This window comes from Polyodon spathula, chromosome 6, assembly GCF_017654505.1.
Source record: "Polyodon spathula isolate WHYD16114869_AA chromosome 6, ASM1765450v1, whole genome shotgun sequence".
NCBI classification, from domain to species: domain Eukaryota; kingdom Metazoa; phylum Chordata; class Actinopteri; order Acipenseriformes; family Polyodontidae; genus Polyodon; species Polyodon spathula.
Window position 1 is genome coordinate 18,680,695 of NC_054539.1, and position 20,543 is coordinate 18,701,237.

Here is a 20,543-nt window from a genome sequence, read left to right on the forward strand (position 1 = left end):
CTCAAATTGGTTTAGGATTCACTAATATGGGCCTCATCTTAAATACTTGTTAAAAAATTTAGTCAGCATTGTTTTGGTGACCTAATTTTACAGTTATGGCCTCTGATTGAAGGCTTCCCGGAATATTTAATGGTGTTTTGCACATACTGTATGTTTTTTGTAAGAGGTTATTACAATAGTGTTATTTGTCATATATATTTTATTGTAGCAAAGTTTGTTATCAGCATTAAAGGGGTTCATTTTTTCTTAGTGTTAGAATTGCTACTGGCAGCTATTGTAGAGTTCATATACAGTAACCACTGTTATTTAAAGGAGTGCTAACCAAGACTTTTAAAATCTGTTTTCATAACTCTTATTAACTTTATAAATGTTAATACTGACCCACTTTCATTGTGCTCACAGTCAAGATTTTCACTTTAACTCGGGGGGAATGCATTCATTTCAAATACAACATTACAGATTAGATTAGAATTGTTCACTCTTTCCTACTGCAAAAGTAACTGATGAATGAATCAAAACCATCCCTTCAGCAGTCTGCAGTCATAAAAATCGAACCCAAATTCTTACCAGGATCTTAGAGGTGGTGACTAGCCCACATCTATTACAGACTGTGATGGGATTCCTAGGCGTTCTGTGTTGTACATATGAAATCCAGATTTCCGTTACATGAGAGTAGATGTTGAACTTCGAGCTGATTCGAACTCAGCTCTCGCCAAGATAAGCACCAACTAAGACGTAGCTTTACAGTAAACTAATGTGATCCATCTGCATCTCCATTCATTTGTGTTGTTTTCCATCTGATGATGTAGATATCCTTCTGTCTGGTGTTGATTGCTGAAATTTGGTAGGTTGACAATCTCTGAGCAATAATGCTGAAGAAAATCTTGCCTTCTACGTTTAATAGGGAAATAGGACGAAACTGACCGATGCTGGTAGAATCCTTTTCTTTTGGTATAAAGACTCCACCTGCTCGGCGCCATGGTCTAGGTACAACCTGTTTTTCCCATGCCACTTTACTCAATTTCCACAGGATTCGTAGAACTCCAGAGAAGCACTCTTGTATACTCTGTATAGAATTCCATTAGGCCCTGGAGAAGATTAATCCCTTGCTTTTTTCACAGCTTGCTCTACTTTCCACTGAGGTGCACAGTCCTCCATTTGGTTTTCAGGTGGATTTATAGGTGGAATATCTGAAGGAATTGACATAGACTCTTGCCTTTTTGAATCTGTACATATTTCCTGCAAATATCTCTGTTAAAATATGTTGCAAGCTTATCTTTTATGACCCTTTGTAACAGATTGAGTCCCTCCTTCTGACTTTGTTCTGCTTTTTTCCGTTGCTTCTTCAACTGCCTCCTTTCTCTAACTAAGCGTTTAATCTCCTGCTGACATCTAGACTTTCCAGGAATAGTTTGTACTTTTTCCTTCCTTTTTTCAATTCCAAACCTCTCGCTTCCATATGCGTAGATGATGTCCCCAAATTTATCCAGCTTCTTTTCAACTGTTCATATTAACCTTTCCAAAGTAAAACAGAGATCCGTGTTTATTGTGTCCCACGCAGGTTTCTCACAAGCTCTTTGTCATTTAACTCCAGGCTTGTGCCCGATGAGGTTCTTTTCTCTCTTATGCTGGTTCGTCTGACCGGGTTCGCAAGGATCATTAGGTTCATCACTAGCTGTATCCCCGCAAGTCCTCCTCACGTCTGTGACAGGGGTGCTGATATCCTACGAACTGTGGTTTGCTTCCTGTCACTGGATTTCATTCAACTGACTTGACTGACTTCGTAAGAAGTACTGATCAATGCGAGGCCCTTGTCCCTTCTCCCAAAAGCATTTCATTCTCCCTTGATGAATCTTCAAACGCCTGACCATTGTCGCCTTGCTCCAGCCGCAGACACAAACCTGGAGTTCCATGTCTTTGCTAACTGCAGATCTTGAACTAGTCTTTTGTGAAGTACTCTCCATTCTCATATCCGTTTCCATTCCTAAGTCGTTAACCGTGTTATCCAACGTTGAGTTATCTTCCGCCTCCACTCTTGCAGACTCTAGGGGTATTTTTCTCTTTAATTTCTTAGAAGCCTTGGGCGGGTGTCTCCAGCATCCTGATTACCTTTGAGAACATAGAGCTGGATACTGCCGACCAGGGTAGCTAACCCTTGCCAGCCCCAATGGGGTCTCTTTCCTCCTGTCAGCTGTCTGTCCATGCTATCACAAGGTTTTTCCCTTGTTGCCAGCTGCACTATTCACAGCAGTCACTGCATGTATCCAGATCTTCATGATTTCCATTACATGAGTAGATGTTGAACTTCATGCTGATTTGAACTTGGCTCTTGCCAAGATAAGCACCAACTAAGATGTAGCTTTGCAGTAAACTATGGTGATCCATCTGCATCTCCATCGTTTTCCATCTGATGATATAGCTGTCCTTCTGTCTGTTGTTTATTGCTGAAGTGTAATGTTGACTCCAGGGATCAGCTCTTTTTGCCTCCCCAGCATATCAGCACACACAATGGCTGCGATGCTGGCTCTGGGATCAACCCATTGCGGTCTCCCCAGCGCATTAGCATGACAACAGTCTGGATTGAGCTAAGTAGGGTACATCTCTGGGGTCTTCAAGTGGGCACCTTCCATCCTCTGTGTTTCGTTGACTAGCCCACGACACCTCAAGAGGGCTCAACAGTGATTCTGGCGTCCCAGCATCATCCGCCACACAGCTCAGCCCAGATTACTTACCTGTACATCAGCGCTGCTTTCGTAGGTTATGGCTAAATGCTTTTTTGTTATGCTTTTATTTATATATATATATATATATATATATATATATATATATATATATATATATATATATATACACACACACTTTTTTTTTTTTTTTTACATACAGCATGACACCTGGTGATTGAAATTTATAATTGCACTTTTGTGACGTGTATCATTTTATCTATCAGTCTCATTAAATGCATCCTGTATCATTGTGTGCCACCCAGCTTTTTGAATCATGTTATTATTATTATATTATAAATTACGCTTCTGAAACTGGAGTAAATAGTTTAGTGACAGTTTGTTCAAAAATACCATAGGAGTTAATCAGTTGCTTAACCTTCACAAACCTTTCTTTTTGCAGCGTGTCTGATATAAATGTGGGGAGGCTTGTCCAAGGGGATGTCAGTGAGGGCTTTGTTCCTCCTTTAGCCAGAGCAGTAATTGAGCTACTTGGTAAGTCCTGAGTTTTCAATTTTGAGTCATCGTAGACATTTGTTCATTAGCTTTAACCCTCATTGTTGTCGGAGCCCCATACCCAGTTTTGAATACAATCCAAATTATGTCCCAGGGCCTTGACAAGAGTGGACCATGATAATACAGTAACATACTGATGCTGACTATAAAAAGATGAGACTTCTCTTTCCATTGTTTGATTTGTATGGGGGTTGTGAGGGACCTCTTTTTATTACTAAAAAAAACACTGTTTAGCATTCTTATTTTACAGTTTATAGGTGTAGTACTGTGATTATAATGTGTATCTAGAATTATGATGTGCTTCCATTTCATACAGCTGTTGAAAAACAGAAATCACAGTGAAGACAATATTCTGTACTTTGCTATTTCACAATTCAGTGTTTCACTAATTCAGTTCGGACATAGACTGCACTTTTCTGCATCACTTCCCTCATTGTTTCACAATATTTTGAAGCATTAAACCCAACAAAATGGATCATATTTTACCAAAGAAGTCTCATGAGTATCTTGGGACTGTTTGCTGGCAACATAGACACAGCATTTAGCACTGTGCCAACTCCATAATAATTAAGGCACTACATACAAATTAAAATAAATTCTGCTTATCATATGATATGTTGTAGACCAGTATGGGTTAGACTCTTTGTCAAATGTATTGATGAACTTGCTTGCCGTGGATTATATGTTTAATTTTTTTTTTTTTCCCCCTAAATTTCTGCTATAGAAACGTATTCATGTTTTTATAGTGTACTGTACACACGGCATGTGATTAATTGGCTAAATGTTTTTTAAAATAAATTGTGTAATACACCTCATCAAAGTGCTACAGGTACTTTAGGATAAAGAGAGATGCATGTTATTAAAATAAATAAAATAACTCGAGCTGTGACTTTCTTGCAGATAAATCCTTAGAAGGAAAGACGGTTCTAATCGTTGGGGAGAATGGACCGATTGAAGTTGCTCTGCAGTGCCTCATTCAAAGGAAAGGTGGGGTGGCTGTGAGCTGTGTTTGGAACTCCAACAACCTGCAAAAACAGGTATTTTTGTCTCCTTATTTGATTAATTATTCATTACTTTAAAATCATAAGATCGTCAGTAATAATAAACAAACAATTAAGGTTGACAAACATTTCATCAAAGTCTTCCAAACCCCTTTTGACGGGTCACTTTACAGGAGATACATATTTTTTTGGCAGTATCCTCTTGAGACCCTAGGTGGCTGTGGCATTCATATTGTATTTCATATTATAAAGGCCTCTCCTGTTATTACCCTGCATCATTCAATTCATTCCATGCCTAAACTACATCTGGTTAGTGGTTAATATAGCTTGGGTATGCCTGTGAGTAGCCATGTCCGTTTAATGCTCAGTCCTCACTATACCACAAGATGGCAGCAAAGTTCAACACATGACTATATGACACTACATGACACTAAACTAATTTTGCTTCACAGTCAAATGAAACCTGCTGAATAATGTTACGTCAATATGTTGAATTACATGTCACTTTGTAGTTTTACATATACTTCTAAACAACTGACAAAAATTGAAAAATGTGACATTTCGAAATCTCTCGACTCTCTTGCAGACAGAGATTTCAAGATCTTCATGTGTTATGCTGACACAAATACAGAAGTTTGTCACATTGAACCAATTCCATTTAAATTCTTTGCTTGCGAAAGGTCTGTCTTAACACAAGTCTAAACTAAAAGGAATGCCCGTCTTCTGGCTTTTATGAACCTGAGCTAAATAAGGATGAACATAACATAACGCAAGAAAAGCTTTCAAGGCTGGAATATGTTGAGTGGACTCCTTGAGAATAGATGTATATGACACTTCTGTTTGTGTGCTACAAAACTGCTGTCTGGCGTGGATCTTGTACAAACACAAGTAGGAAAGAGCAAGAAAACGTTTGTAAACTTTGAAACAGATTGATGTAGGAAGGAGAACATTGTATAGCAGTGAACTGCCATCTCTGTAAACTGTACGCATTTTCAGCAAGTCTTATGTCACTTTGCTCAAGTACTGTAATCCAAAGTACTGTATTATCGCATGAGTTTAACAATGTATTTGTTTTGTAGTCATAGCAATAATGGAATAATTTCCTGTCTTAAAAAAAAGAATACAGTTGCATACACGGTCTTACTTGCTAGTTAAATCCATGATAAATCTTTAAAGATTAGTATGACAAATTACTAATTACTTTAAGGCAATTTTTTTTTATGCAAAACCCCACTACTCTTTTAAAGATTGATCAAGGATTTAACCAGCAGTTTATTTATTTGTAATTCACACACAAACACACACAAGTAAGTTTCAAATTGAAACCAACACATCATATTATTGTGACTGCATGTTTTATCTTGATTTTTTTGCTGTTGCATTTAACGTTTACCAGGCTGATATTGTAGTTCTCACCAATGGAAAACCAGGAGAGATTCCACCCAACTGCTTGAGCCCAGGAACAACTGTCATCAACTGTGCTGCTGCTGTTGTGTCAGGTAATCCATAGGTTTGAGTTATCATTAATAATTATGAAGGGGGGCTAATGAAGCAGGGTTACGGTGAGACAGCAAGTTAATGCACTGGCAGTTAAATGTCAAGTCCAGCTTTGTTTGTGCTTGGCAGAACATATTAAAGTTTTAGTTCTTTTCTTATCTTTCCAATTTTCTTTGCGTGAAGTTAACCTTTTCTCATTTATCAGCGCTTCAACTGTTGCACAACTCAGTAATGCTGGACTATACAGCCAACATAAATATTTTTTTTAAAAAGGGACCATTTCACAAAAGAATGGCCAAGGGGGTTCTGAAAGAAAATAATTGTAACCTTTAGCCAAATATATAATGTTGCCAAGACTTCCATCAAGGTTACAGTGAATAACAAGTTTGCTTTTGATTTAGACAAATTTAAATTAAATTGATTCAAGAAAAACATTTTTGTGTTTGCACTTAAATTCTCACAAATGTCTTTTAAAAGCTTTTGTATAAGCTACTTGCTTACACTTTGTATAGTTGCTCACGTACTGCTTTCTAAATTACAATGACTGAAAATTACCAGGTGGACCTGTTTTAAAGCCATTTTAAGCTTGTGTTCAAAGTTTTCATAATTGTCTTTCTGAATAATTGACCAAGTTTTTGTTTGATTATCCCTGCTGGGGGGAGCATACCTTTAGTGGTGATACTATTGTGGAGGAATTTGTCTATCCGTTCATCAAGACTTTAGAGTTTTACAAAACACAGGAGCAACAGTTTCAGAGGAAAGCACCAGCAGGCTGTGTGGTCTGGTGGTTAAAGAAAGGGGCTTGTAACCAGGAGGTCCCGGGTTCAATTCCTAGCTCATGCATAGCTCACACATCCTAGTCTCTGTAAGTCACCTTGGATAAATAAGTCTGCTAAATAAACAAATAAGTATAAAGATTTCAGGACGCTAAAGGACTGCAGACGAGCGCTTTATCTGAGGCTTTACGTATTAATTGTCACTTTATCTCTTAGATGTATTTTTTTTGTGTCAACTTAATTTTGGCCTCCAATCCCACATGGCTGTGGAAACCGTCTTGGAGTGTTTTCTAGACACCGCGATTGCTTCGACATGTATAAATTTCTTTCACATTGTATTGACCTATGACCCTTCATGTAAAGGTGTGCTGATTAGATTTTGGAGATGATATATTCAAGGGGACTGATGTAAATACAGCCAAACAGACACCCCCATGTATTCCCAGAATCTGATGTTGTCAATCGCATATGCTACATAATGTTAATTCCATGTTTGTGAAGTGACATATGTATATACAGACGTACATATGACCGTCTCCACCATATCCCTTTTCACAGGAGATTTCATCCCCAGCAGGGATAATATTTCAAGTACTTCAAGTTTATATAAAAAGGACTCATTCGTGATGTGCGTGTCATCTTCCACATTGACAGTATTAATTTTGACTGAATAAAAAATGTAAGGCTATTAAGAAGGATATAGTGGCCCACCTGTTTGGTACTAGGGTTCTTGACAGATTTTGCATGACGTGCTCTTTACATTCGTCAAATTCTGTCCAACCACTTCCCGGCTGAGCTACTCTTTTATGAGTAGGTCTAGCTTGGCTTCTTTTACTGGGAGGATCCTCAAACTGATTAAAAGCTTGAAGTGATGTTACATGAAGCACATTTTAATTTAAGTAGGAGAAAAAAGTTAACAGAAACCTGATATTTGTTTTTATATCAGGGAAAGCAAGTATATAATGAGATTTTATCAGACTTGCTTGCAAAACGTTGATTTGGAAATCGGCCATCCTTTTAGCAAACTACAGTATGTTAAGATTGCAACAACAGTTCCCTGTCATCTAATATCAGAACATAATAAATGTGGAGACTAATAGAAAAATAGCCTCTGTTTGAAAGCTAAGTGATCTTTTAATCTAGATTGTTTCATTTCAGAGGGACCGAATAGTCAGCGCAGAGATGTGAGGAGCAAGGCAGATATGGGTGTTGGAACCCTGGCAGCAGCTCTGAGGATGGAGGTTGGTATGCTTCCATTGCCTAATATGTTTCTATGTGGATGTGCATTGTCGTCTTCTCAGACTACAGGTTTCCAGGCACTCCTTCTGTTTTTTTGTAATCGTGGGTGGGACACTTTACCATCGCTACCCTTCTCTGACTGGATTGCTATTCAGGTGACATCACAATTTAAAGAGCAAGTTATTCTGGGTAGGAAGATACCTTAAGAATGTTCTTCTTGTTTAGATTCACTTTGAATGTCATCTTCAGTATCTGTCATCACACTGTGGCGACTTTTTAATACTTGGAACATCCCTGTAGCCACATAAGGGTTCTTCTCTCTTAAGTACAGCAGGTACACAAGTGTAACCATTACTCTCACCCCTGCAATACTGTAAGAAAAAAAACACAGACAACAAGTGAAGTAATCCACGTGTTGCAATGGATTGGTTAATGGTTACACTCTTGATTAGACAGAAGAAATGCTTTAGAGCTCTGTAGAGGCCACAGGTGTCTTTTTTAAAAGTCAATTGGATGTTGTGACTGAAACAGAGAAGTACATCTAAACAAGAATAATACATTAGTAAAAAAAAAAAAAAAAAAAAAACATTTCAGACCTGTACCAAGCTACTCTTTAAAGAGTTGGTATAGTTGGATTTTGATTATATTATTTTTTAAGAGTGAATTGTGCAATTCTCCCAAATCTGAATGTCAATTCAGCATTGTTCATTGTCCATTTCATTACATTTTTAACACTGAATTACTTGTCATTTCTTTTCATTTAAATAGTTCAAAAACTATATATTAAAAAAAAAAAAAAAACTTCAAGTGAAACATTGGTGTATACTTTAACTGTGGGTTTTTGTAGCTCTGACTCTACGTTTCTTCACAGAATGTTGTTGAAAGCAGCAGAAGGTGGGTTGAGCGACAGCAGTATAAGCAATGGAATCTCAGAAGCCTGAAACTCCAGCCTCTCTCACCTGTGCCCAGGTAAGGATCCAAGAAGAATTTCTGTTTAAATTCACAGCAGGTAGCTAATATTCTTTTCATGATTCGCCCTTGTATCAGCAATATACCTCATCATGGGAATTGCTTCTTTAATTGCATCATAATTCATTGTAGTCACGGTAAACTTCTTCATGGTACTTTCACACAAATTGAGTTATTTGCATCCTGCAAGATAGATAGATAGACAATGGAATGTGTGTGTGTGTGTGTGTGTTTGTATATGATATTTGAGAAGTGGATTTCTGAAAATTACATTATTTCATATATTCCACTTTTTTGCATAGCTAGACACAAGGCTATTGCATTCATCAGTGTAGTAATGCAGACTATTATTGTTTCGTCTATTAGAATCGCTGTAGGTGTAAATATCACAAATCATTATAATGTAGAACGAGTGTCACGCCATTTCGAAGTTGGTTAGATTGAAGCTGTACATTTATAAGAGATTTGCGAATATACTGGTGCGCCCAGCTTGTTTGTGGACAGTATTCCTTTCAACTCAGAAGTTGGCTGTTGGACACAGTACCTTGCACTGTTTGTGACTCAAGTGCTTCATTTAGGGAGGAACCACATAGACAGATTTTAATCTCCTGCTTTCCCTGTTTTTATTAGCGACATTGAGATTTCCCGAGGCCAGGTTCCAAAGCCTGTCGACCTGCTTGCCAAGGAGATTGGATTGCTTGCAGATGAAATTGAAGTCTATGGAAAAGCAAAAGCCAAAGTAAGATTATCTCTCCTGGAAAGGTTAAAAGAACAGCCAGATGGGAAATATGTCCTGGTTGCTGGGTAAGAATATATTCCCTTTGCTATCTATCTTTTCATGTTTTTCTTCCATTGTTTTATTTTGCCAATAAGTAAAAATGTCAGTTTTTAGGTGGAACTAAGGAACAGTGTCATGCTGATGCTGGAAGTATTGCTATACATTCCCAAATTCAAACCTGTTTTGACTTTAATACAAAGAGTAAAGTGGGTCTCTATGAAAAGCTATAAAACAAGTTAACCCACTTTTATTTTGTTTCAGTGGTGGTGGTTTTATAACATATAAGGTTTCACGGTAATAATAGCACTAAACTGAGATGGTGTTAGTAAAGCATTCAGGAGATTTAACTTGTTTTCAAATTCTTGAATTCCCAGCAATACAAACAGATGCAATACCCAGTATTTGACTTTCATTCCAAAAATGAAATTATGTTTTAATAACTAATGAGTGAAGGTGACATTCTTTCAACCTAAAAAAAAAGGTTAGAAAGTTTTTTTTTTTTTTTTTTAATGTTGGATTCCAGTTATCTGCGATGTCAATTTTAGAAGTTGTTAGAAGTTTTGTCATTGTCATGTTCTGTATGCAAGTACGCAATAAATTGACAAATATTTGTAAGAAGTTAAATTTATTTTTTTATAACAAGCATAGAAGAAGCAAAGCAGTACTATGAATGTACACAACTCGTCTGTTTTCCAAATTATTTTCCTAAAAACAGCTTATCAGTGTTTTAACTTCATGCAGTATGTTTATTTTAGTATTTCTAAATTCAGAACTATTGGGTGTTTCACAGTTATTGTTGATAGTATTTAAGTCCTCTTGAACTAAGTGAGTGACAAGTAGGAAATATCCAGTTTTTAAATCTGTATTAGAGGTACTGTATATGTACAAATTCATTACATTTGTTTAACTCCCAATAGAGAAAATAGGCAGTACAGTACATTACATTTTTATGTAGCATATTCCGCAGCAATACAAAGCTAAAACAGATAAGGAAAAGCAATTGCTAGGAGTAAGTAATAAATATTTTCTGAAAAAAGTGTGTGTCAGTCAAAGGGAGTTAATAAGAAGCACTGATCCCATTGACCCAAAAGTAGCTACAAAGCATGAATGAAAGCTCATAATCCATCCCTCCAAAGTTCCGATCCCAGGTGTTTCATCCTAAGCCCCTTTCACACTGGCGCTCTCTCCTACGTCAGGACCAGGTGTCATGTGGGTCAGCTACACGATTTCACACTGCTTTTGATAAATGCTGGGTTGACCTGGATCACAGGTGCAAATACACAATGCGCGTATCAATACCACAGAAGCAGCAGAATAAACAGAAATACGCCTTGCTGTTTGTTATTTCATTGGCTTACAAATGACCATAAATTTTGTCATCCCGGTCAAAGCGTTTCAACCCACACCCTGAGGTGGGTCGCTGCAATCCGGGCCAACCTGGATACGACCCAGGTATGTGGTTTCAACTTGTGTGATTGTAGCCAGTACTCGGGTCGGGACCTGAATAGGAGTGCCAGTGTGAAAGAGGTTTTAGAGAGTCTTCTGCAGTTATAAACATGTCTTCTGAAGAATGAACTTGGAGCATCCACCCATCAACCACAGGTGCAGTTCAGCATTGCAGCCTATATCTTTGAGAACAATTCATTTTTAGAGCAGATATTTTGCCACTGTTTTGGTTCCCTTGAGAATGGTGTATCGTGGATTTTGTCCTCCAGACTATTTATTGTAAAATAAGAAAAACTAGAAGGGTGAGTGTAACAGGGGATGTGTTACATGTGTGGGTAGTCACTGGAAAATACTGAGACAGACACAACATTGGTGTTGATATGTCACATTTAATAAAGAAACCAAAACAAAGCTAAAAAAGTTTACTACACAAAATGGCGAGCGCTAGTCCCTCTAAAAGGATTGTCCCGCTCCAGGAACCTTTATACTCTACGATAAATCCTCTCTATACTGTTTTGGAATCCACATCCCCCTAAGTTGACCTACTTCTGTTCTGTTGCTTCCGAAGTCCTGTCCTTCACAGGCATCGTGTTGCAGTTCAAGGGTTCTGTAGTAGGAGCTCCTTGTGACAGGCTGGCGAGTGGATAGAGGCCCAGAGACAGACTGCAGTTAAAAAAAAAATAAATAGTACTTTTATTATAAATAAACACAAAATAAAAGGGCACAAGGGCAAAAACAAAGATATTTAAACACAAATAACAAAATACAAAGGAAAACTTACAAAAATAAAGTTTTCCAGGCTGGGCGATGCCTTCACTGGATCAGAAAATAAAAAACCACAAATCCAAAAACATCAATCACAACTGTCTGTCTGTCTGTCTGTCTGTCTGTCTGTCTGTCTGTCTGTCTGTCTGTCTGTCTGTCTGTCTGCTTGCTTGCTCAGCTCCCTCCTCTCCCTTATGGGAAGCTGAGGCCTCTTTTTATGTCAGGTGGCTGGGTGCTGATTGATCGTTAATTACTCTAATCAACCCCAGCCACCTGAACACAATAAACCCAGGCAGGTAGGGGAATTTAACCCCATCCCTGCCAATTTATAAAGGGCAGAGCTCTGCTCTGCTACACTCCTGTATAGCAGATGCTTTCCTTCTAGATGTAAACAGACATGCTCTCACTCAGCAACCGTCTGTATAGTAATGGCCTTAAAGCAGCTCCAAGCTGTGGTGCAGACGCTTTTTGAGCCCGGCACGCCCTCTAGCCAATCCAGACCTTCCGATCAGTTTAGTGTAGAGCGAGCCTCCCGCTCATCTGGTTGCTTAGCAACGCGTCACCGGCTTCGCGTCACAGTGGATTTCCCTCAGTCGTCTGTGGATTTGGGGGTATTATACATAACATACAGGTTAGTATAGCATTTCTATTAAAATGTATAGCTAAATCATCCCTTGTCAAAATTACGTAAAACATTATTCGTCATTATTATCGTATACTATTCTGTACTGTTGATAGATGTCCTGATTAACAACTTTTTCATTATACTGATAGTTCTAATTTTTAATTTACTGCCGTGTTGTAATGATTTAAACAGTGGTGGTATTTAGATCCGCTACTGGTGAGATCAGTTGAATAAGCCCAAGAATGGAGTCAATATATTTGTTAAATTATGTTGCAATTCCACTTTAAATAAAAAAATCTACACAACCCAATTTATTTTCACTTATGTCACTTTTTTCTCGCTAGAGTGGTAATTGACTGCTTTTGTGAACAATATCATCAACTGTTTTTGGTCATGTGACTGCATTGGCCAATAGGGTTTCAAGTTTCAATCTGTCTATGTTGCATCTCCTGAACAGAACCTTGAATGGACAATTTAAAAAGGTAAACAGGAAAAATATAGAGGGTCACAATGCCAGCGTTCCCCTTTTTGGCTGAACGTTTGTGTTTTGTATAAAATAGCCCTGTGGTCCATGCCAGGTTTCTAGTCGGAAATGTCATTACAATGTCTAAGCTGCCTGCTGAGGCTGTGAGTTGTTGTTTTACATTGAAGATGACAGGATGTATGTCCTCTGAACACACCAAACTCCGTACTGTATCTTTTACTTGATATCTTAATAGTGAAGGGGAAATCAAATTATTTTCAGTCTTATAAGAATTAAAGGAACATTAAAATCCACTGTAATATAAGATTAATTACTTTTAATTATCTGTTTTGATTATTCTGTTAAAATCAAAAGCAGAGGAATAACCTTTGAGGCTCAATCAGAGGGGCTGTTTAAAGAGATAAATGGACTTTATATAATGAGGCGAGCAAAAAATAGGTAATTTATTCTCCCCTTTTTATTCTCGTTGCTACTAGTACCTTTATGGCATTTGGTTTTGAAGATGAAGTTAAGTAAATTATGGGATCACTATCCATATATGAAATAAGAATAATTCTATGTGGCATACTGTCTGAGGTTCGGAGTACAGCTGTCATTAGCCTGTAGTAGATGTATTCCAAAGCATTACTGTTAGCAACTTGAATTTTAAGCAGCCTGAAGAGATACTGTATAGAATATGCACTAAATCTTTTTTTTTTTTTTTCTGTTAGTAATATTTTTACCAAGGGTGCACCGATAATCGCTAGACTATCCGCATGGCACCGATACAAGGAAAAAAACACAATCGGCGATCGGCATTTTTTGCTATTTTAGCCGATGCTGTACACCGATATTCATTTTCATTTTGACATTCACATCACATTCCTTTTCTTTGCAGTGTTGTGTAACATGCGATCAACCCGCATTAAATACGTCTTAAAGGAGCGGTGTTTTGCATTTATGTATTTGTTTATTTATTAATATCTGAAGACAACAATAGGATAGCGAGTTGTGTGCAGCAGAACCTACTTGATGCTGCATTAAATCCAACGATGAATGTGAGTAGAATATTATTCTGATGCTTAAAAAAAAAAAAAAAAAAAGATCTTTGAATATTTAAGACTCTGGAGTGATCGCCTGCCCCGTGCTGCTCAACACCCTCTCCCCGTTTAAACAGCAAAACAAGTCAATTTCGTTAGCGCAGAAACTGCCGGGCCGTTACATTATTATTATTATTATTATTATTATTATTATTATTATTATTACACAGTGTACCTCAAAATGGCCTTTTGTCATTTTTGTTTATCTTACTTAATCTGCATTAGTTGTGGTGTATTCGGCTTTTAAGTTACAAATTCGAGTTTGACTTTTTTTGGATTAAGTAAACAATTTAAGTTGTGGTGCATTTTTGAGTAGTGTGTGCTTAAAATAAAAATGTAACAAACGTTGTTGTAGTTGACATTGTGTAGGTTACATTTTTCTTTTCTACTGTACAGTAAGGTAGAAGTTACAATGTTTGACAGCAAGTGGCTATAAAAGTTATTGTCACATTGTATATTTTTTTCTATGTTAGTGTTTTTACTAGTACAAATGCAAAATGTTATGTTTGTGTAACTGTTGTAAAACAAATGTATAAATTGCTGTCAAGCACACAATATAATACTACGTTATTTTTTGTATTCATTTTCTGAAGTAAATGTAACAAGTAGACACATGCCTGTTCATTTTTTAATATTTATAATTATAAACCATTTTAAATATAACCCCTATGTCTTGTTCTAGTAGTTTTCAATAGCTTACCTGCACTATCTATTATTATTGGTTTACAATTGCTATCGGACGATATGGGTAGATAACCGTCGAGCATCGGCCAGGAAGGTGTACCCCTAGTTTTATTTTCATCAGCGGTGATTACCGCAACTAATCGGCGAGTAATGGTTGTTGTGTTTGAACATTAATACTTAATTGTAGAGCTGAGAGGGGAAGTTTTATTCTGCGACCCCCAACTACATAAATGAACTGTTATAGGTTGCAAAATGTAAATATAGAATGCTTTGGAATCTTACAGCAATCTTATAACATGTGCATACAATAATTAGCATCAAGAGTTTGACATATTTGAGTCCCATGATACCTGTTGAAATGTGAATTTGTTTCAGTTAACAGATAACATTGTTAGAGCAACAGTCATGTGAATGAAGTGTAAGCCTTGGGATTGTTTTCCCTGTAGGCTGTATCATTTAATTGTATGTACAATACATTCTTCATCCTTTCTCTGTCAGTTTTTTTTTCTGAACCAACTACAAATCTACAATGTAGACAGTGTAATCATTTAATTTATTCCTTGTTTTATTTTTAAAGTATAACACCAACACCACTCGGGGAAGGCAAAAGCACAGTGACTATAGGACTGGTTCAAGCCCTTACTGCCCATCTTCAGGTCAATTCCTTTGCTTGCCTGAGACAGCCTTCACAAGGACCCACCTTTGGAGTTAAAGGTAATGATTGTGCGAAGAAGGAGGCCCCAAAATGGGCAGACACAAGCATCATACAACCTCAAGTAATCAGACTAATGTGGGCGGGGAGGGTGATCCTGTTAATTAACGATTTGGTTTATAGATTTCCGGAGACTCAAGGATGTATTGGTTGATTGTATTTCCTAGGCTTTTTAGGCAGTGCATGATTCTGGTAGTGGACCACTGTCTGCAGACCTTGTGTATATGGATGTTCCTTCACTGAATCCTTTTGCGCACCCCTTTGATCCGAATGTTGAACTTGCTTTTCTTGCTCCAGGCGGTGCTGCGGGAGGTGGTTATGCTCAAGTCATTCCAATGGAGGAGGTAAGCAAGTCCTGATGACAATCATAAGACCTGAGTCAGCTGGACTCTGCAATTCCAAAACAAGCTCACTCCTGACACCGTTTAACATAATATTTTTCATGAGGAAGTTATTGCGGGGAAAGGCTGCAGGGAATTGAAATATGTCATGTAATGTACAGCCCGTTTTTGTTCTTGTTCTGTGTGAGACAGTGCTCTGTTTTAAAATGGCATTACTGTGCTGAAAAAAGTCCAGTGAGTGTTTTGCTTTTCCCTTTCAAACTTACGATTTAAATGTTATATTTAAAAATAAATGCTGACTGTAAGTCGTAAGAACAGATACACGCTTTAGTCTTAAGACCTGAGTGAATCCAATTTCATTTAAAAGCCTATATTTACTGCAAATGGTCTCTGCAATGGGTAGTGCCCACAAGAAGTTGTTTACGTGGGCGTTCTGTAAGAAGTTATGTGCACACACTTTTATGCTTTGTCTTGATCCTGTGCAGTTACAAAGGAAGGTGCATACCAGATGTATTCTTTTTTGGATTTATATTTTTAATGGATTTTTCTTATTAAGCAAATGGTTTTCTTATTTTATTTTTTTTTTAGTTCAACCTTCACTTGACCGGAGACATTCATGCCATTACTGCTGCAAATAACCTTCTCGCTGCTGCAATTGATGCTAGGATCCTTCATGAATCTACCCAGTCGGACAAGGTTGGGCCTGCTATACAGATATATAATGTATTCCTTCAAATTTAAGGCACCCTTGAATTTAAGGTGCAGCCCAAATTTACCACCCTCAATTTGAGGAAAAAGTAAAACGTCAAATAAATACGCATTTACAAAGATACAACCTCAATTATGCTGTCGTGTTGTACAAAACTGACACGAAACAGTGTTGTTGTATATTAACCACAGAGCTTGTTTATCGTGCTGCACACTGTGTAATACTGAAGGTGGCGTCTCTGTCATACACACACCACCACTCACTTACAGCATCACACACAACAGCAAGCATGACACAACACTCCACGGCATCAGGCAACATGTAACCCAGCAACCGCAACAGCACTGAACATTGCTTGGCGTGTCGAAAAGTACAGGATCTGATCAGCATTTCTGATCTCTCCAAGCCGTTACTGTTTGTTAGAAATGCTGAAATTGTAAATGTTTCTCTTGGAATTCCTCAGGAAGCTTGGTTTGTTTTTTCTCAGCCGTGTCATGTTGCTGCATTTGGGCAGACGCCTTTATTGCCGATTTTTTTAATACACTCATCACTATACTGGACTCGAATTTAAGACGCAGGCTATTTCTGAGAAGCAAGAAATGGTTACAAAAGCGTGTCTTAAATTCGAAGGCATTCGGTACTCGAGCATTACAAAAACACATGTACACATAGTTTTAAATAATAAAGTGCACTATTTTTTTTTTTTTTTTTTTTACAGCATCTAACTTATGTTCATATAAGTGTTCATATACAAAACAGACACCTCATGAGCAAAATAAACACAGCACATAATATATTTGTATAATGTGTAATACAAATAGTGTTAACTAACTTGTATATGAAAAAGTAACTTCCCCATATATTGCCAATGTATCACTGTTTATCAGTTTTATGCCTGCATAAGACAGTTGCTGTACCTTCTCTTCTTGTTTCTACAGGCTTTGTATAATCGCCTTGTACCTTCAGTTAATGGAGTGAGAAAATTTGCTTCAATTCAGTTGGCTAGGTTACATGTAAGTCCTTAACTTTATTATCATTTAAATGTTGTTAAAGATTTTGCTGAAAGAATGGGCCAGAATCAAAAGCTCCTGTGACGCCGCAGGTGCTGCAAACACTGAGATTTTCTCCGGTGTCCCACTGTTGAATAGATACGCTCAGGTCACTTGACAAGTTGCTTTCAGGTCTTTTTTTAAGATCTTACTAACACTGCCATTAAACTCAACCCTGCTATAACATGGCCCTCTTTTACACTTTTTCATTTTCACGTTTTTATCAATCTCGTAGGTCAGAACAGGCAAGATCAACATATGCATTAAATAGCTTTTAACCAAGTATCGGCTTCTTTACAAAGCTACTGTGTTTACAATAAACACCAAGGCAACTGCTTAGGGTATGTTATTTATGTATGTTTGGAATTAATTCTAGAAATACTGTAGATCACAACTAGGGGACCTCGTGAGTTAGTTAAGAATTATTTTTTTATATTCAACTTTTGTCGCCTGAAAAGTTCTGTTGAGTGATGGGGAAAATGCTACCAATGTATAAAATCTGAAATTAAAATAAATAAAATATTTTTGTCTATATTCTAATGGATTTTCAGTAAACTTCATAACCTGCTGTGAATGCAGCATGCCCATTCTGTAAGATGAATGTCCATGATGTAAAGATAGCTGGTGATAGACTTAAACAGAATTATTTTAGAATTCATATTAAGAGTTGAAAAGTCAGTTATTACCGCTGATCTAAGATATTAATAAGAATGTGTGGTGAAGTGTGGTGAAGCCATTAATAATATCTAATAGCTTTTGCTACTGTAACAAATATATATATATATATATATATATATATATATATATATATATATATATATATATATATATATATATATACACACACACACACACATTCAGTGTCAAGTTTGATAGTTTATCTTTAGCTACACAAAACCCTGGTGGAAACTTTAAAACTATTGGGGGGTGGGGGCACTCAGTCATCTGCCATAGTGCTTCCTTCCTTCAAGCCTTTATTCCTTCCATCCTAACAGGGCAGACACTGCCTAGATATGTGAAGAGACCACTTTTCCCAAAAATGACAAATTACTTTTGGTATACCTGTCCAGCAGTTCTGATCACTTTGAAATCCTTTCCCAGGACTGTACATGGTCAGAATGTAATAGTATTTCAGCTGCCCTATGCAGGAAGGGTGTTGCTCTAAAACAAATGACATTCTTGTGAATGGGTTGATGATTCCCTATCCTGCTAAGGTGCCAAGCACATGGCCAGGAATGAAAACACTAAGAGAAGACGGTGCTTATTTGCATTGTGGACGTTGAGACTGACTGACTTGCCTGAGTAGAGTTTACTTTTTTCTAATCTGGTGCCAGATGGCGGTCATGCTGCGCAGTTAGTGGTGATTTGTGGGGATATGAACATGTGCCAAGATAAACAATTTACACTATTTAACATTAACTTTATTTCTGTAATGTCTCTTACCCTGCATAGCTTTTTTAATTTGATTTAGTGGTATGTACTCTACAGGCTAATGTATGGAGTTGATTTGTGAATTCTGCACACCGTCACGGGTGGGAGCTGATTTAATCATTTCGGCCTTATAAACATGTAAACGTTTGTTACGGTGTTTGGCAAGTGTGATAAAGTAATTGTTTAAAGAGAAAATAAAGGCTGGTATGTTTTGAAGTGTTAGGAATTTAAACTTGCCAGAACCTTGTTCACTTGACATGTCGTCCATTAAAACAATGTTTGTACCACGTCTTGGTTATTTTTATAGCTAGGCAGTAAAAACCCACAGTATGGTTTTTAGTAGACGATATTTGTTTTGTGCTACACAGTGCTTTGAATTTATGTTCTTATTACTTGAATTCCTTTTACAATTTTCAATTTTTTTAAATGAAACATGGTGAATTTAGTACTGGAATTACTGGCGCATTTGAAAAATCCATATTAGCCATCTTCAGTATGGTAAACCTTCTGATGTTTACAATAGCTTATACCTGCAATACTGCACTGCATGTTGTGCTAGAAAATGTGTAGTTTTATAACTTAATATTGAAAAAGAGTATTAACTGGCTTATTATTTTTATTTTTTTAAGAGATTGGGAATAAACAAGAGCGACCCAAGCACACTGACGGAAGAGGAGATTGCCTCATTTGTACGCCTCGACATTGACCCAGCAACAGTTACATGGCAAAGAGGTACAGGGATTAAATCTAGAGCTATTGAATATCATCAGTGTGTTGCCACTGAAATCAGGGACCAATCAATCGAAACACTGCGACTTGGCAGAATATATAAGGTGGCTAAAAAGCTGCTTTGTGGATCATTCTCCCAAATACAAAATATGGTAACACATGTTGGTGTGGCGCAGAAATGGAGACCAAATGTTTGTTGGAGGTATAAGGAGTGTTACATCATAAGTTCAGTTGGATACATTTTTCACAAATTAAGGCATCCATCTGTGTAATAATAGTGGAGATAAAACCCTGAGTCATTTCAGGAATTGTTTAAACTGCTTGTAAAGTGTTTTGATAATGGCACTTTATCTTCTGCTTCCACTGTGGTCCTGAAGTGTGCTTTTGAGAGGTTCCACATGCAGAGATTGGTAACCAGAATTGAAAGACCCCTCCCAATGGATTGGAATCTGCTGATTAACTGTTTATGCAGTATATTGTAACCTTATTGTATTCTTATGCCTATTGTGCTTTCTTTTTTCTTTAGTTTTAGATACAAATGACAGATTCTTAAGGAAAATAACAGTTGGTCAAGCAAACACAGAGAAAGGATTCATCCGACAGGTACTGTTTTTGTCCTTTGTTAAAGGTTTCATTTTTACCCTCCTGAATTTGTGTTTCACATACTGTTGAATTGTGTTTAATAGTTTATATTGTAGTTTATGTGCCTTATTAAATTATGCAAAATACAATACAGCATATTTATCAGTCTGTTCAAAAGCACTTTTCATTGATACATTAATGTTACCACATGACAATGCAGATTTTTCAGATGTCTGTGTTTTCATTGGTGCTGTGAACCTAAAAGGTTGCTTTGACCAGATTTAGGTAAAAGAACTTCTCACCCAAGAATTGTTTTGCTCAATAGATAAATTCAAGGCAAGCGCCCCAGGGCCCCGATGCCAGATTGGGGCCCACACACACACATAGAAATGAAATGGTAAATGTACTATT

The 20,543-nt window shown here is 37.2% G+C and overlaps 1 protein-coding gene across 2 annotated transcripts in view; it reads left to right on the top strand.

The window, feature by feature from the left end:
* The window catches only part of mthfd1l (methylenetetrahydrofolate dehydrogenase (NADP+ dependent) 1 like), a 98,481-nt gene that overhangs the window by 4,954 nt on the left and 72,984 nt on the right, over positions 1-20,543 (top strand). For both annotated transcript variants that reach the window (XM_041252382.1, XM_041252381.1), the window contains exons 6-17: positions 3,124-3,215; positions 4,137-4,273; positions 5,634-5,736; positions 7,669-7,751; positions 8,621-8,718; positions 9,349-9,522; positions 15,157-15,293; positions 15,589-15,635; positions 16,221-16,328; positions 17,280-17,354; positions 19,451-19,553; positions 20,077-20,153. In XM_041252382.1, coding sequence (XP_041108316.1) covers positions 3,124-3,215; positions 4,137-4,273; positions 5,634-5,736; positions 7,669-7,751; positions 8,621-8,718; positions 9,349-9,522; positions 15,157-15,293; positions 15,589-15,635; positions 16,221-16,328; positions 17,280-17,354; positions 19,451-19,553; positions 20,077-20,153 — 1,234 coding nt within the window. The remainder of the gene's footprint in view (positions 1-3,123; positions 3,216-4,136; positions 4,274-5,633; positions 5,737-7,668; positions 7,752-8,620; positions 8,719-9,348; positions 9,523-15,156; positions 15,294-15,588; positions 15,636-16,220; positions 16,329-17,279; positions 17,355-19,450; positions 19,554-20,076; positions 20,154-20,543) is intronic.